At 39.1% G+C, this 16,744-nt stretch overlaps 1 protein-coding gene across 10 annotated transcripts in view; it reads left to right on the forward strand.

Annotated features, from left to right (window-relative positions):
• Positions 1–16,744, forward strand: part of Arb2a (ARB2 cotranscriptional regulator A) — a 448,678-nt gene that overhangs the window by 338,258 nt on the left and 93,676 nt on the right. For 5 of the 10 annotated variants that reach the window (XM_076552006.1, XM_076552010.1, XM_076552001.1 and 2 more), the window contains one exon: positions 8,063–9,173. The exons of the other annotated variants lie outside the window; for them this stretch is intronic. In XM_076552006.1, the coding sequence (XP_076408121.1) occupies positions 8,063–8,238 (176 nt within the window). In that variant the 3' untranslated portion in view covers positions 8,239–9,173. Of the gene's footprint in view, positions 1–8,062; positions 9,174–16,744 lie in introns of those variants that run through there. 10 annotated transcript variants of the gene reach the window in all.

Genomic DNA, 16,744 nt, shown 5'->3' on the forward strand with positions numbered 1-16,744 from the left:
AAAATTGCTGAGTCGGGTGGTTCTATTAACTTACTTTCTTTTAATAACATTTTTATTAACTCTTTGGGAATTTCATTCAATGTATTGTTCAAATTCATTCCCAGCCCCCAATTCCTCCCAGATCCACCCCCATCTCTCTACCCACCCAACTTTGGTTTCTCTCAATCGATTGTTTTCTTATCCCCATCCAGTGCAGTCTATGTTCCCAAATTGTCTTGAGTCTGGGGCCTGCCCTGGAGTGTGGTCAACCTCCCTGAGGTCATATCACTAAAGAAACTGACTCTCCTTCTCCCAGCAGTGAGCACTGTTGAATGCCAATAGCCCATCAGTTAGGGGTGGGACTCCATGCCCACCTCTCCCCTCCATGCTGGGATTTTCTCTGGCTTGAGCTTGCATGGGTCTTGTGCGTACTGTCACAACCACTGTACACTCACGTGCAAATGCCCTGCTGAGTCCAGAGGATACTGTCCTTGTAGTCATCCACTGCCCTGACTCTCAGTCTTGCCCCCACACCCCCTCTTCCACAGGGACCCCTGAGCCTTTGGGGAGTGGGTAAATAGAGCTGAGCCCTCTGCCGTCTCTTATTCTCTGCATGGTGGCCAGTTGTGGGTCCCTGTTAATTGCCAAGCATTGCAGGATTATTAACTTTTTGAGACACTGCCAAAGGTCTTCCTCAGCAGATGTGCCATTTTGAATCCCCTCTAGGAACATACAGGGTCCAGTTTTTCCGTATTCCTGCCAACACTTGTTATCCCCCTATCATTTTTCCCATTATACCCTTCTTAGTAGATGTGAAGTGATCGTTCATTGTGGTTTATATTTGCATTTCTTCAATGAATGATATTTCACAAATGATATTGAGCTTCTTTTCATATGCTAATTGTCCATTTGTTTTTCTCTTTAAAGGAATGTTGATTCAATTATTTCACCCATTTTTAAATTGGTATTTCTTTCTTTACATATTCTAGATGTTAAAACCTTTATCAGATATGTAATTTGCAAATATTTTCTTTCATTCTGAGGATTGTCCTTCTACTCTTCATATTGTCCTTTTGATGCACAAAAGTCTTTAATTTGATATGGTGGCCTAGTTATATATACAAGATATTGTGAAACTGCAGTAGTTTATACAGTATGATGGGGGGAAATCACAGAAATAAAAATTTGACCGCAGAGTTTACTGGAATGCAAATTGGTGCCACCATCATGAAAGGCTGTTAGGTAATTCACATGAAAACCTTTTAATTTTTCCATGACCCATCATTTTAACATGTAAGAATATTTATGAAAAAATACTTGTGTGCATATGTGAAAAATTTCAGAGATAAGAGTAAGCATTACAGTATTCCTTTTATTACTCAAAAAAAAGGTGTATTTGTTATTTTGACTTAGATCTCACTATGTAGCCCAGGTTAGCCTTGAATTAGGATTATACTCTTTTCCCATCACACTCAGCCCTAAGAAATGTGTTTCTCTCTTTTTAATTGAAAATAGATTTTTATACAATATATTCTGATCATGTTTTCCCACACAGAACTCCTCCCAAAGACTCTCCACCCATACCCTTCCTCTGTTTGTCTGTCTGTCTATCTATCTATCTATCTATCTATCTATCTATCTATCTATCTATCTCATTAAAAATCAAACAGGCAACAACAACAAAATTATAGAATAGGACAAAACAGAAAAAAGAAAGACAAAGAAAATGCACAGGAAACACATACAGACACAGAGACACACACATTTGCTTGTATAGAAGTCCCACAAAAACGCACAATTGGAAACTATAATATATGAGCAAAAGGTGAGATTTTAAAAAGCCCAGACAAAGCATATGAAACAAAAAACCTCCAAAAATACCATTGAGTTCATTTTGTGTTAGTCATCTGCTGCTAGGCGTGGGGTCTTCCTTTACATGAGGTTTGTGTACGCAGAGTGAGACTCCATTGGAGAAAACTAACTTTTCCTTCGCTATCAGTTGTCAATTGAAGATAGCTTATAGTTCAGGGATGGGGCTTGTGTCCACTTCTGCTATATAAATGTTGGGACCCCATCTGCCTTGGACCTGTGCTATCCCTGTGCATGCTGCCACAGTCCCTGTGAGTTTTTATGTGTGTCAACCGTATTGTTTCTGAAAGACCTTGTTTCTTTGGTGTCCTTCATCCCCACTGGCTCTTGCAATCTATCCACCTCCTCTTCTCCAATGTTCCCTAAGCACGGAGGGGAGGGAATTGATAGAGGCATCCCATTTAGGATCGAGTGTTCCAGGGTCTCTTACTCTCCATACATTGTCCAGTTATCTACTACAAGAGGAAACTTCTCTGACGGTGGCTGAGCAAGACACTGATCTATGAATATAATAGAATTGTTATGTTCTTTTAGCAGAACAGTAGTGTTTGGTTTTTCCCTAGGTCCATGGCCCAGTCTCTGGTTTTTGACCACCAGAAGAGTGTCAGGCCTGGGTCCATCCACTGAAGGTACCTGAATCAGAATGAGGAGTGGTTGGTTATGCCTGCAGCTGTTGTGCCACTACTGCACTTTGTCACGTAGGCAGGTCACCATGATAGACAGCGGGGTTGGTAGCTTCATTAGTGTGTACCTCCCGCCTCTGATGTGAACAGAGTGACTGCTGGTACCATGAACATAGTCAGTAGGGGTGAAGGTTCTAATTAGGCACTGACTCAACTTTTCTGTATTCAGTGAGATATGTAGGTATTGTCTTTAGCAATAGGGCATTACGATCAGTTTGTGGAGAGGAACTAATAGCCTTTGCAATATCTGGGTTTTTTTGGGTTTCCATGGGGCGCCTTTGGCCAACAGCTCAGTTAGTTGTAATCCACTCCTGGCAGTGGAGGTTTCACTTAATTGCAAGAAATGTCCAATTGGAACTGTGTCTCTCCCATTATTTGGTGATTCTATTTATATTTTTCATATATGTATGGATTTTAAGAAGCTTCTAGTATAGTAGGTTTCCTTACAACTCTTTAAAGGGCTTTTAGTTTTAGATATCATCTCTGTACTCCTTCTCGTACCTTCCTCTTCCCTCCCCAACTCCATTTAACCCTCCTTTCCCAGTCTCACCCCCCACCCCCATCCATCTATAACTATCTGTTCTTTTTTATCCTTTCTTGAGAGATACTTCCCTCCCACGAATCCCTTATTCTGTACCTAGCCTCTGTGGTTATAGGGATTGTAGCTTGCCTTTCAAAGACTTAACAGCTAATATACATATGTAAGCAAATCGGTGCCATATTTGGGGTTTTGGGAGGTGCTGGGTTACCTCATTCACAATTATTTTTTCTAGCTCCACCCATTTGCCTGTTAATTTTATGACTTTGGTTTTTAAATAGCTGAGTAATATTACATTGTGTAAATGGTACCACATTTTCTTTATCTGTTCTTCCATTGACAAACATCAAGGCTATTTTCAATTTCTGACTCTTATAAATAGAGCAACAATGAACATGAATGAGCAAGTGTCTCTGTAGTAGAATGTAGAGTTCTTTAGATATGTGGCTAAGAGTGGTGTAGCTGGATCTTCAGGTAGATCTATTTCCAGCTTCCTGATTTCTGTCATGGCTGTACAAGTTTGCACCATCACTAGAAGTAGGTAAGTGTTGCCCTTTCTCTACATCCTGGCCAGAATGAAGTGTCATTTTTTTTTTATTCATCTTGACCATTCTTAGTGGGGTAATATGAAATCTCAAAGTAGTTTTATTTGCATTTTGCTGGTGACTAAAGATGTTGAACATTCTGCAAGTATTTCTCAGCCATTTGGGTTTCCTCTTTTGAGAATTCCCTGTTTAGATCTGTACCCTAATTTTAATTGTTTTCTTGATATCCAGGCTTTTTAGTTCTCTGTATATTTTGGATATTAGCCCTCTATTGGATGTGTAGTTGGTTGAAAAAAAAAAGTCTTCTCCAATTCTGTAACCTGCTGCTTTGTCCAAATGATGATAATGTTCTTTGCCATACATAAGCTTTTCAGTTTCATAAGTCCCATTTAATAATTGTTGCTCTTAGTGCCTGTGCTATTTAATGAGTTCAGAATTATTCCCCACTTTCTCTTCTATCAAATTCAGTGTATTTGGTCTTATATTGCAGTCCTTGGTCTTTTGGAGTTAAGTTTTATGCAGGGTAATCGATATGAATCTATTTGGATTCTTCTATGTTTAGTCATCCAGTTTGACCTGTGCCATGTATAAAAGAAGCTGTCTTTCTCCAGTGTGTATTTCTTGCTTCTTTATCAATATTGGATATCCATAAATATGTGGACTTGGGTGTGGGTCTTCAGTTCTGTTTTGATTTGTGTGTCTGTTTTTATATCAATACCATGCTGTTTTTATTACTATAACTCTGCAGTACAATTTGAAATTAGAGATGGTAATACATCCAGCAGTTCTTTTATTATTCAGGATTTTTTAAATCTCTCTTTGGTTTTTTTGTGTCCCCATATAAACTGGAAATTTTCCATTTAATTTCTGTGGAGAATTATGTTGGAATTTTGATTGGGATTGCATGAATCTGAAGATTGTTAGGATGGCCATTTTCACTATGTTAATCCATGAGCATGGGGAATTTTTCCATCTTGTGATACCTTCTTCAGTTTCTTTCCCTAGTGTGATAAAGTTTTTATCACACAGTTCTTTTACTTTGATGGAAGTTTTTGTCAGCTGTAGATGGTTTCTGTACCATTTTAGGGTCTTTTTTGTATACATTCATATTGTCTGTGAATAAAGACACTTTGACTTCTTTTTGTATTTATATCCCCTAGATTTCCTTCAGTTATTTTATTGCTCTAGCTAAGACATCAAATATTATATTGAGTAGATGTGGAGAGTGTGGACATCCTTGTCTTGTTTCTGATCTTAGTGTAAATGCTTTGAGTATCTCTCTTTTTAGGTTGCTGTCAGCTATGGGTTTGCTGTGTATTTCCTTTATTATTTTGAGCATATCTTGTATGTCCCTAGTCTCTCTAGGACTTTTATTATGAAGGATAAAAGTAGATGTTGATGATAATGTGGTTTTTGTCTTTCAGTCTGTTTATGTGGTGGATTACATTTATCAATTTACATATGTCCCAACAACTATTTTTGAAAACACCTGTTCATAATTTAACAATCCACAGTATACCTTTATCCCAGTCATCTTTGTCTGTAAAATAGTAATTTCTTGTTATAAAATACTTCTTAAAAGAACAAATGCAACCTTTTCAATTTTGCTTTGCATTTGTTATTTCTATAAAAGACATTTCTCTAAACAGGAGTGTAGCTGGAAGTTTTGCAGGACACAGGAAAACTTCCAGCTACACAGGAGTACTGGGTCATAAACACACACACACACACACACACACACACACACACACACACACACACACATCTAGTATGTTAGGCTTTAGAAGACATTGCTAAAGATTAAGATTTTAGGGAATTTTTAAAAACAAAATGCCCATTAATTCAAGAGTGTGATGTTGCTCAGAAAGTGTAGACACCTGCCATATGTCTATTTTCTTGTGCACCATGGTAATTTACAATAACTATCTGTGTGTTTATATACCTTTGTGTGGTTAACCCATATTTAGAGTATAATATAACCCAAGTCATTTCTGTGTTTCAGAATGTTTATTTTCAATTTTAAAAAGTATTTGAAAATACAAAATTCTGCTTTTAACACAGAACCTTCTATGCTTGTCATTTTTGAAGCAACCAAACAAATACAAAGGAGAGCTATGGAATTGTGAGTTGAAAGGCAGGGTCGGTTTCTAGGATTCTATCTCTATCCATTTGAAGCATCCTGGTACCTAGTAGAATCCTTAAAGCAAGCCCTGGCAACATCAGAGAACAGCAACACTACAGGAAGCCCAGGAGGGGCTCTGTGAGTTGTTGCCATGGGTTCTGGGCTACTCAGCCACCTCACTACAGCTAGAAGACCTGCTGTGAACTTGCACAGAGTTGGCTGCTTTGGCTTGAACTTGGACATCTTAGACTTCCCTCCTCCTGACTTCCAACAAAATGACAAAATACAACTGACTTTACTTACTGCTACTCACTCCTCGACTGCCTGCCTGCCTGCCAAAGACTCCGTTGAAACAGGAAAAATTGGGGCCTTCTGAAAACGTCACCACATTTTAAATTCCTTCCTTCTAAAACTGTACAGCATGTTTGGCATTCCTTCTGCAAGGGAATGACTATTTTGTTTCCAAGTTAGTCCTCTTTTTTCTGTTAGCCTGTATAGACTAGGACCCTTCCAAGTGGATGTAACTGTCAGGGCAGTATTATAACAGATACTTACTTAATTTGATTTGTTGTTTTAGAATGTATGATAATGCATAAATTTAAAACTCATGATTGAGTAGAGTAAAATCTTTCTTTGTATCAGAATTGGAGGTTTTATTAAAGATACTTTTAGAGGCTTAGGCACAATGGTTGAGAGAGTGGGAGACCTTCAAAAGCAATGAACACAGGCTCTCAGAGAAAACTACCCTCTGCCGCCTTTTGAGTAGTCACACAGACTATTCTAGTAGTTTCTGTTTCCTTGTAACATTTGTATTTATTCTTTGAGAACGGCATACAAGTACAGATACACTGTTATTTTATCATCTGCACCTCTGCCTCCACTACAACTCACCCAGCACTCTCCCCAACACATTCTCCTCCCAACTTGGTGTCCTGTTCTTCTTTTATTATTTAATAATCTACTGAATCCAGTTTAAAATCTTAAGATAAGTCTTTTTAGTTGAAAGCAAATCTTTGTTGGTAGGGCATTGCATAAAACTATCAAACAAAATATGCTGGATTAGCTGGCTTAAACATCAGAAATCTGTCTCCACACTGGTGTGGAGTCTGAATGTGAGATCTGGGTATTAGCACTGAGAGAAGGCCAGGTTTGTCTCCTTGGCTCACAGACGACCTCCTTCTCCTTGTATCTTTGTTATCTTTCTTCTGAAGGTCTTGCTCATATCCCTCATGTATGAGGCTCTGAATCTCATTTGTTTATAATCTATTCTAATAATCTCTTTTAGCTGAACTATCTATAAAGAGCCTATCTCGCCGGGCGGTGGTGGCGCACGCCTTTAATCCCAGCACTCGGGAGGCAGAGCCAGGCGGATCTTTGTGAGTTTGAGGCCAGCCTGAGCTACCAAGTGAGTTCCAGGAAAGGCGCAAAGCTACACAGAGAAACCCTGTCTCGGAAAAAAAAAAAAGAAAAAAGAGCCTATCTCTGAACACAGTCATAATCTGGGAGTAATACCATGGCATATGAGTATTTTTGGAGATACTATTTCTCCCATAAATGAGGTAAAATTTAAACTAAATTGACATGTTTGTATCTAGTCACAAATAGATGATTTATTTCTTGGGGTATGTGTACATATACATATACATCATATACATATAAGTGTGTTTCTGCGTTTCAATATGGGCTCAGTAACCTACTGTCCCTGTTACTTTAAACAAGTTAATTCATTCAAGAGCCTTGGTTTACATCTATCAATAAACAGGATAAAAGTTGATAAGAATAAATTTGACTACTATTGAAAGAAATCTTCAGGAAATCCATCTCTTTTGTAGCACTAAATAATTGTTTCTTTATAATGCTGCTATCACAGTTTGCCTATGATTTGCTTATAACTCACAAAAATAATTCTTCTGCATCTCTGTAAACTAAAGCATTTAACAACTGGTAGCCCAAAATAAATAAAAGAGCAGAAAGTATAGTCATTATTCTCAGTTGCCAGAGAACTTTCATAATGGAAGATTTCATTGTTGATGATAATGGTTGAAATATAAGAATAAAGCTGGCGATGGTGGCACACACCATAATCTCTGTACTCAGGAGACTGAGACATGCACTTCTCTGTACACAGACCTCAGTACAGGGCTAGCCTGAACTACTCTCTCAAAAGAGATGGGGGTGGGGGCAGATTTATAACAATCTTTTCTCTTAGTTGACAACTAGGTAATCGGACAAATGACAGTGTTTTCACTTAAAGGAGTCGGATTGAACCTTTCTGACAACCATATAACATTATAGAGTTGAAATGGGTGCTCTCTCTTTTTTCCAGCCTACAAGTGCAAAATATCCACAGTAAAAACAGAGCAGTATATCTGGGATTTATATCAGAGGCTGGTGAAGCAGAATGCAGGTGTGAGCAGAGCAGGTGGCACACTCACCAGACTGAGAGCGGCACAGAAGGTTGCCTTCTTGATCCTCCCACTGTTCACACAATCTCGTCATTGAATATCACTATTATGTAGATGAAGAAAAGTTCAGATGTCCTCCAAAGTCTACATATTAAAGGTTTGGTCTCCACTTTGGTCCAGCTGGAAGGTGGTGCTGCTTTAGAAAGTGGGACCTAATGGAGGGCTTCCGTTTATTTGGGACTTACCCTTGAAGGGATGATGGGGCCTGGCCCCTCCCCTTCATCATTTTGCTTTCTGGACATAAGAGGAGTGCCTGTGCTCTGCCACATGCCCCCCCACTGTGTGTACCTCACCTGAGCCCCAAGCCAGCAGGACCAAGTGGGTATGGACTGAACTCTTCAGAAGAGTGAGCCCAGATCAACCTTGCATCCATGTAAATGGATTGTCTCAGGTGTTTGTTACAGTAACAGAGGTGGACCAGGAGAAATAACCACATACTCCCCGGCTTTTCTAGGATCTGCTCTTCCAGCTTGCTAGAGCTGTCAAGGCGCCTCAGAGTAGATGGCTTAAGCCAGAAGCTATTGTCCCTGGAGACTGAAAGTCTAAGATTAATGTGAAGGAGGGACTGGTTCACTGTCAAGCTGTAAACCAAGAGTGCCTTCCCCCTTTCCTCGCATGAAGTCACCTCTCTGTGACTGTGTCATCTTCCTTCTATGCATGTCTTTGTCCACACTGCCATGTCATATAAAGGTAATAATCATCCTGATATGCTTAGTGCTGGGCCTACCCAATGACTTCCTTTACATCGATCACCTCTATAAAGACCTAAGCGCCAAGTAAGATCATGTTTTAAGATATGAAAGCTTAGAATATCAGTTTGAAGGGACTATAATTCAAACCATAATACCTACCACTCCCAGGGAAAATCCAGGTGTGTATTGGAACACAGATATGAGAAGACAGTTGGACAGAAGACAGTTTTTCCCTACAAAGGAATTAAATAGGAGATAGAAACATGATAAAGAAAGAAAATTCATTAGACATAGAGCCACACTGTTTCGGGTCTATGGTCTATCTTTTTGGCACTTTTCTAAATAATATCACTATTCTATATATACCTTGTGAGGAAGGAAAGAGAGAGAGAGAGAGAGAGAGAGAGAGAGAGAGAGAGAGAGAGAGAGAGAGAGAGAGAGAGAGAGAGAGAGAGGAGAGAGAGAGAAGGAGTTTTCTGGAAATCAAATCTAGAGCTTTATACATACCAACCATGCCCTGTACAACTGAGGTATATCCGGTATCTCGGTATCTCTTCTCTGGAAATTTGAAAATATGTCTCAACTAAAAACTGTGGGGCTTCCTATATACAAATAATAAACAGGCTGAGAAAGAAATCAGAGAATCAACATCCTTTACAATAGTCTCAAATAATATAAAATATCTCAGCATAACTTTAATCAAGCAAGTGAAAGACCTGTATGACAAGAACTTCAAGTCTTTGAAGAAAGAAGTTAAAGATATCAGAAGATGGAAAGATCTCCCGTGCTCATGGATTAATAGGATTAATACATTAAAAATGCCCATCTTACCAAAACAATCTACAGAGTCAATGCAGTCCTCATTAAATTTACAACACAATTCTTTACAGACCTTGAAAGAACAATACTCAGCATCTTATGGAAAAACAAAAAATCCAGGATGGCTAAAACAATCCTGTACAGCCGGGCAGTGGTGGCGCACGCCTTTAATCCCAGCACTCGGGAGGCAGAGCCAGGCGGATCTCTGTGAGTTCAAGGCCAGCATGGGCTACCAAGTGAGTCCCAGGAAAGGCGCAAAGCTACACAGGGAAACCCTGTCTCGAAAAAAAAAAAAAAAAAAAAAAAAAAAACAATCCTGTACAATAAGAGAACTTCGAGAGGTATCACCATCTCTTATTTTAAGCTCTAATACAGAGCTATGGAAATAAAAACTGCATGATATTGAAAGAAAAACAGACACATGGATCAGTGGAATCAAATTAATTAAAGATCCAGATGTATATCCACATACTTACATGCACCTGATTTTTTAAAAAGAAGCCAAAATTATACAATGGAAAAAAGAAAGCAACTCCAACAAATGGTGTTGTGTAGCAGGAATTCTAATTGGTCTTAAAAACCCAGAGTCAGACATAGGGTTAAATGCTGAAAGATCAGTGAGACAAAAGAGTTACCACCTCTTACCTTGCCAACTCCTCAGCCTGAAAGAGGGTGAGCTCCTGTCTCCTCCCACCATATCATCATTCCTCTCTCTGCCCAGCCATATCACTTACTGTCTCCACCTCCCTAGTGCTGGAATTAAACACATGAGATCCCAAGTGCTGGGATCAAAGGTGTGTGCCACCACTGCCTGGCTTTGTTTCTTTTTTAGACTGGATCAATCTTGTGTAGCCCAGGGTAGCCTTCAACTCACAGAGATCTGCCTCTGCCTCACAAGTGCTAGGATTAAAGGTGTATGTCACTACTGCCTGGTCTCTATGGCTAACTAGTAGCTTAGATCCTCACTCTGATCTTTAGACAAGCTTTATTTGTTAGTTCACAAATAAAATATTACCATAGTGCTGGTCTAACTGGATGCTGGAATGTAGAAGAATGCAGATTAATTCATATTTATCACTCTGCACAAAACTCAGTCCAAGTGGATCAGAGACCTCAACATAAATCCAGATACACTGAACCTGATAGAAGAGAAAGTGGAAAATAATCTGGAATGTACTGGCACAGGAGACTACTTCCTGAACAGAACACCAATAACATAGGCACTAAGATCAACTATTAATAAATGGGACCTCATGAAACTGAAAAATTTCTGTAAGGCAAAGGACAGTGTCAATAGGACAAAATGGAAGCCTGCAGAATAGGAAAAGATCTTCACTAACCTGACATTCAACAGAGGGTTGATTTCTAAAATATATAAAGAACTCAAGAAACTAGGTATCAACAAACCAAATAATCTAATTTTAAAATGGAGATCTAAACAGAGAATTCTCAACAGAAGAATCTCCAATGGCCAAGCGACACTTAGGAGATGTTCAGCATCCTTAGCCATCAGGGAAATGCAAATAAAAAAAATAACACTGTCCAGGCAGTGGTGGTGCACACCTTTAATCCCAGCACTTGGGAGGCAGAGCCAGGTGGATCTCTGTGAGTTTGAGGCCAGCCTGGGCTACCAAGTGAGTTCCAGGAAAGGCGCAAAGCTACACAGAGAAACCCTGTCTCAAAAAACCAAAAAAAAAAAAAAAAAATGACACTGAGATTCCATCTTATACCTATCAGAATGGCTAAGATCAAAAACACAAGAAACAGCTCATGCTAGAGAGGATATGGAGCAAGGGGAACACTCCTCCATTGCTGGTGGAAGTGCAAACTTGTACAGCCACTTTTGGAAGTCAATGTGGCATTTCCTCAGAAAACTGGGAATCAACCTACCAGAAGACCCAGTTATACCACTCTTGGGCATATAACCAAAGGATGCTCAATCATCCCAAATCATACCACAAGGACACTTGCTCAGCTATGTTAATAGCAGCTTTATTTGTAATAGCCAGAACCTGGAAACACCTTAGATGCCCCTCTACCAAGGAATGTATAAAAAAAAAAAATGTGGCACATTTACACAATGGAGTATTACTCAGCTGTTAAAAACAAGGACACAGGAAATTTGCAGGCAAATGGGTGGAACTAAAAAAAATTATCGTGAGTGAGGCAACCCAGAATGAAAATAAACAAACATGGTTATGTACTCACTCATAAGTTGGTACTAGCTATAAAATAAAGGATAACCATGGAGAATTCATGGGGAGAGGGACCCCCAGGTCTCCCTGGTAAGGGGAAATTGAAGAGATTTCATGAATGGATCCAGGGCAGGTGGGGTTGGGAACATGAGCTATCAGATTGGGGTGGATAGAGGGAGAATGCTAAGGGATTGCTGGGGGCATTTCAGAATCAGGCAGAAGCCTGGTGCAGGGCAGTCTCCAAGGAGTCTATGGGGAGGACCCCAGCTTAGACTCCAGCAATAGTGGATAAGTAGCTGAACTGGCCATCTCCTGTGACCAGACTGGTGCCTGGCCCAACTGTCATCAGAGAGGTGTCATCCAGCAACTGATGGAGGCAGATGCAGAGAGCCACAGCCAAACATTGGGTGGAGTTCCGGAATCCTACCGAGGAGAAGGAGAAAGGAGTGTAGGGGCCGTGGTCAAGGACACCATGGGAAGGCTCACCAGTCGACAACCTGGCTCGTAAGGGCTCACCAGAGACTGGACCAGCAACCGGGACCTGCATGATACTGACCTGGGCACTCTCCATAGATGTTACAGTTCTGTAGCTTGGTCCTCTTTTGTGGCTTCTAACAGCAGGAAAGGGGACTGTCTCCAACTCTTTTACTGGCTTTTGGGACTCTATTTCCCGTATTGGGTTGCCTTGCTCAGCCTTATTACATGAGGAGATGCTTAAGTCTTACTGTAACTTGATATGCCATGTTTTATTGATACCCTTAGGAGACCTGGCCTTTCCTGGGTGGAGACAAAGGAGGAAGGGATTGGGTGTGGGAAGGAAGGGAGTGGGGGGGGAGGGGCTGGGAGAGGTTGCTGCCAGGATGTAAAATAAATAGATGAATAATTTTAAAAACCTCCATCAAAAACTGGGTATTGAAAAGAAGTAATACCATTCATTGTAGTTTGATAAGGTTAAATATCATTTATTAAAAGAAGGAATTAAAAGTAAACCTGGAGCTAATGAAGTCAGTAGGTATTTGTTTTTTTCTATGGTGGAAACAGGAGAGTAGAAGGCATTACTTGGGAAGAGCACTTGGATACCTTCCTTGATGAAGACGTAATTCATTTTCCCAGAGAAATACCCGGCATCAGGTGCTTGGCCTGAACACCATCTCACCAGACTGAGTCTGACCAGAGTGGACTAACATCATCAAAGTAGTGTGTCATGGTCAATCTTGTCACTCATCTTTAATTTGTTATGATTATATACACTTAGGAAAACAGCTAAAGACAGCATAGAGGATGTTTGAACAGTGGGTTGTCGTTTCTATAAACACTTTTAAGAATATTGCTAACTATAAGTAAATACCAAGTATGATTTTCAGCTGTAACCTTAAATCATTCTTTCTGTTATAATCAGCCGTACAGATGATCACATTCCATGTATTACATGCATTAGTGTGCTTGGTGAATGTGTACTAACTTAAATGTAACTGTTTTCCTTAGCAGCCCAGAAGGCGAGCATGCTCACACCGTGGGTAGAAAGAGGGTGTCTTTCTGCTCCGGTGCCACAGCATTAAGGTAGCTAATCAACAGCCATAGATTTTTGTCTTCCAGGCCAAGAAATTTTAAATAAAATACTAACAGAAATGTGATGTTTTTCATGGAAAGTGAAAGGGTCTTTATCCTTTTTATTTGGGGTACTAGATAATGGCACAATCCATAAAAAGGTATCATTTTAATTTTTCAACTGAGTTTCCTTCATTAGTCAGTAAACAATTTATTTGATGAACATTCTTTGTGCACATATCTGTGCCATGTGAACATCTAAGAAACAGAAGGGACTTGAATTTATTATTTAAATGTTTTCTTACAGTTGATCCAGTGATGCTGCTGTTGAAATAAACCATACATAAATGAACTATCACTTCCTACTAAAAGCCAACTCTGTATTTTCGGTCATTGTTTCAGTGAGGACAGTAATGAATCATTTGTCTGGTGGAGTATTGGATAGTCATTCTAAGACTCACTGTGAGAATCTACCTGTCCTAATCACAGGCTGAATATCCATCTCTCCCAGTTTCACTTTCACTGGTGTCTATCATGTAATAAACAATGATAGAATGTCGTGATCTATTTGAAAAAAACTTTTTGAAATTTTCAAGGTCTGTGTATTTTTCATTTTATTTGTTTCTAGGCTTCACTAAAATAGTCCCTAAATCTCATACATAAATATATCTTTTTTGGGTGTGTGTGTGAAGTTCAAGACAGGGTCTCATTATGTAGCTCTGAATGTCCTGGAACTTGCTGTGTAGACCAGGTTGGCCTCTAACTCAGAGAGATGAGCCTGCCTCTGCTTCCCAAGTGCTGCGATTAAAGGTATGCACTGCTATACCCAGCTTTAAATATTCTGTATTTTTATGTTGTAATAAAAAATCCATAGCTCACAAATTATTTTATATATTTTATTTTTAAATATGAGATTTTTATCATTGTCTTCCTTTTGTCTCCCAAATTGTCTTACTGTATAATTTCTTTTAGTAGTGTGTACTGTATCACTTTGGAAGAAGTAAGGATATTAGTTCATCAAAGCACCGGCTGTTTATCCTCTTCCATCATCAGAGACATGAAGAAGTAGGCGGTCAGTGTTCCCTCACTGTTTCATATACAATAATGTATTTAATAACACTCCATGACATGTCATGATGGTACCCACAACAAAAACAAAAGAACTTACTAGCTATACTGACAGGCAAACCAACTATTATAAAATATTGAATTTTATAGATTGAAAGACTATTTTAATTGCTGAACATTTGAATGCATCTAGCAGCCAGTGTATAGGAAAGCAAATGCCATAAAATTAATTTGTAATATTCCTTCCTTTTTTTTTTTTTTTTTTTTGGTTTTTCGAGACAGGGTTTCTCTGTGTAGTTTTGGTGCCTTTCCTGGAACTTGCTTTGTAGACCAGGCTGGCCTCGAACTCACAGAGATCCACGAGCCTCTGCCTCCTGAGTGCTGGGATTAAAGGCGTGCACCATTAAGGGGTAGATAAAGAAATAATGAATCTTAAGATCAGCGGTTGTCTGTCATGAATTTATTTTTGGGGGAGTAACGCGTTTATTTTGCTTATGCTCCCTCATCACAGTCCATCATCCATTGAAGTCCAGTACAATCCCAGAGACAGAAATGAAAGTAGAATCATGGAGGAACACTGCTTACGGGCTTGCTCTTCATGGCTTGCTCAGCCTGATACCATATAGCAGCCAGGCCCCCTGCCCCGGCATGGACCCTCCCACACCAATCACCAACCAATAAATGCACCACAGACTTACCCACAAGTCGATCTGTTTAGGGCATTTTCTCAATTGAGGTTCCTTCCTCTAAAATGACTCTAGCTTGTTTCAAGTTGACGTAAAACTGGACAGCACAATTGACCCCTGTCAACTTGACACACAGACATATCACTGTTCTACTAGAACCTTCTTTCTCATTCAGCCCCAAGATGGCATGTTAATATTAATACCACAACACAAAACATAAATAACTTTAAAAGTCCCAGTCTGCAAAAATTTAAAACATATAGTTTCTTTCAAAGCTCAAAGTTTCTCTACAGTATTCAAAGTGTCTCTAAAATATTCAAAGTCTCTGTAAAATTTCAGTCTCTTAACTTCTGTAAAATGAAAAAATAAGTCTCGTAGTTTCTTACTCCAAGAATGATGAACCAGGGCGCAGTGACAGTCTGAACAAAGTAAGACCAAACTCTAACACTGGCAAAGAACTCAGTGTCCAATGTGTGGGATTCACTCAAGACAAGCTATGTATGCTGTGTGGATGACGCTTAGGATTCTTCATTTCCCAATCTCATTTAGATCAGATTTTTGTTAGTGAACATTTATAAGAATACTAAATTTCGCTTTAAAATCCATTTTTGTAAAACAAAGTTTCTTCTTTTGATGTTAGACATCATTACTTAATGTATCTATTTTATAAAATCTGGTTTTCATTACTTTATTTACCTCAAGCATCCTTAGCTTATCTTTCTTTATTCTCTGTCTTATTTCTGTTACAGGAAAATAGATTCTTTTCTCATACAGTGTATCCTGATCATAGTAGTTTCCCTCCCTCTTCTTCTTCCAGTTTCTCCCCACATTTTCTCCCCTATTGTATCCACTCCCTTTCTGTCTCTCATTAGAAAAGAACAGGCTCCTAAGAGATAACAACCAAACATCACAAAATAAAATATAATAAGATGAAGCAAAAACTATCATTCGAAGTTGGACATAGTAACCCAGCAGAAGGAACAGAGTCCCAAGAGCAGGCACAAGAGTCAGAGACCCACTAGTTCTCACAGTCACAAGCCCCATAACAATACTATGCTAATCTTAGCTTAACTTTTGACTTCACCTTTCTTTATTATTATCTATCTTTTCATAGTTTTGTATTTTTAGATGCTAATAACTTATTTTTAAGATTTAGTAGGAACTTGGTAGATATCATCGAAGCAAAACCATCCTGGTATTAAGAACTTGCAGTTCCTATGTGTGAAGCTACTCATATTAATCCTGATAATTCAGCTGTGGCTCTCTGGCTGTAAATCTCTGTGGTAGTCTCTGTTCTGATTTAGTGCCTTGTTTAAAGTTTACTGCAGCATCACAGATGGTATTTGAATCTTTGTGAGCTTTGGAATCCTATGCCCAACTCCATATAATCTTAGGTTAACATTAATAAAAATGTGGGGCTTAAAATAGTTCTCTAAAATCATGGTAGAAATTTCATTATCCTTTCTAAAAATCATAAAATTTGGATAGATTACTTAGCTAACAAATTTAAAGTAAAACAAGTTCCCTCTGGACAA

Source organism: Peromyscus maniculatus, chromosome 15 (assembly GCF_049852395.1).
Source record: "Peromyscus maniculatus bairdii isolate BWxNUB_F1_BW_parent chromosome 15, HU_Pman_BW_mat_3.1, whole genome shotgun sequence".
Lineage (NCBI taxonomy): Eukaryota > Metazoa > Chordata > Mammalia > Rodentia > Cricetidae > Peromyscus > Peromyscus maniculatus.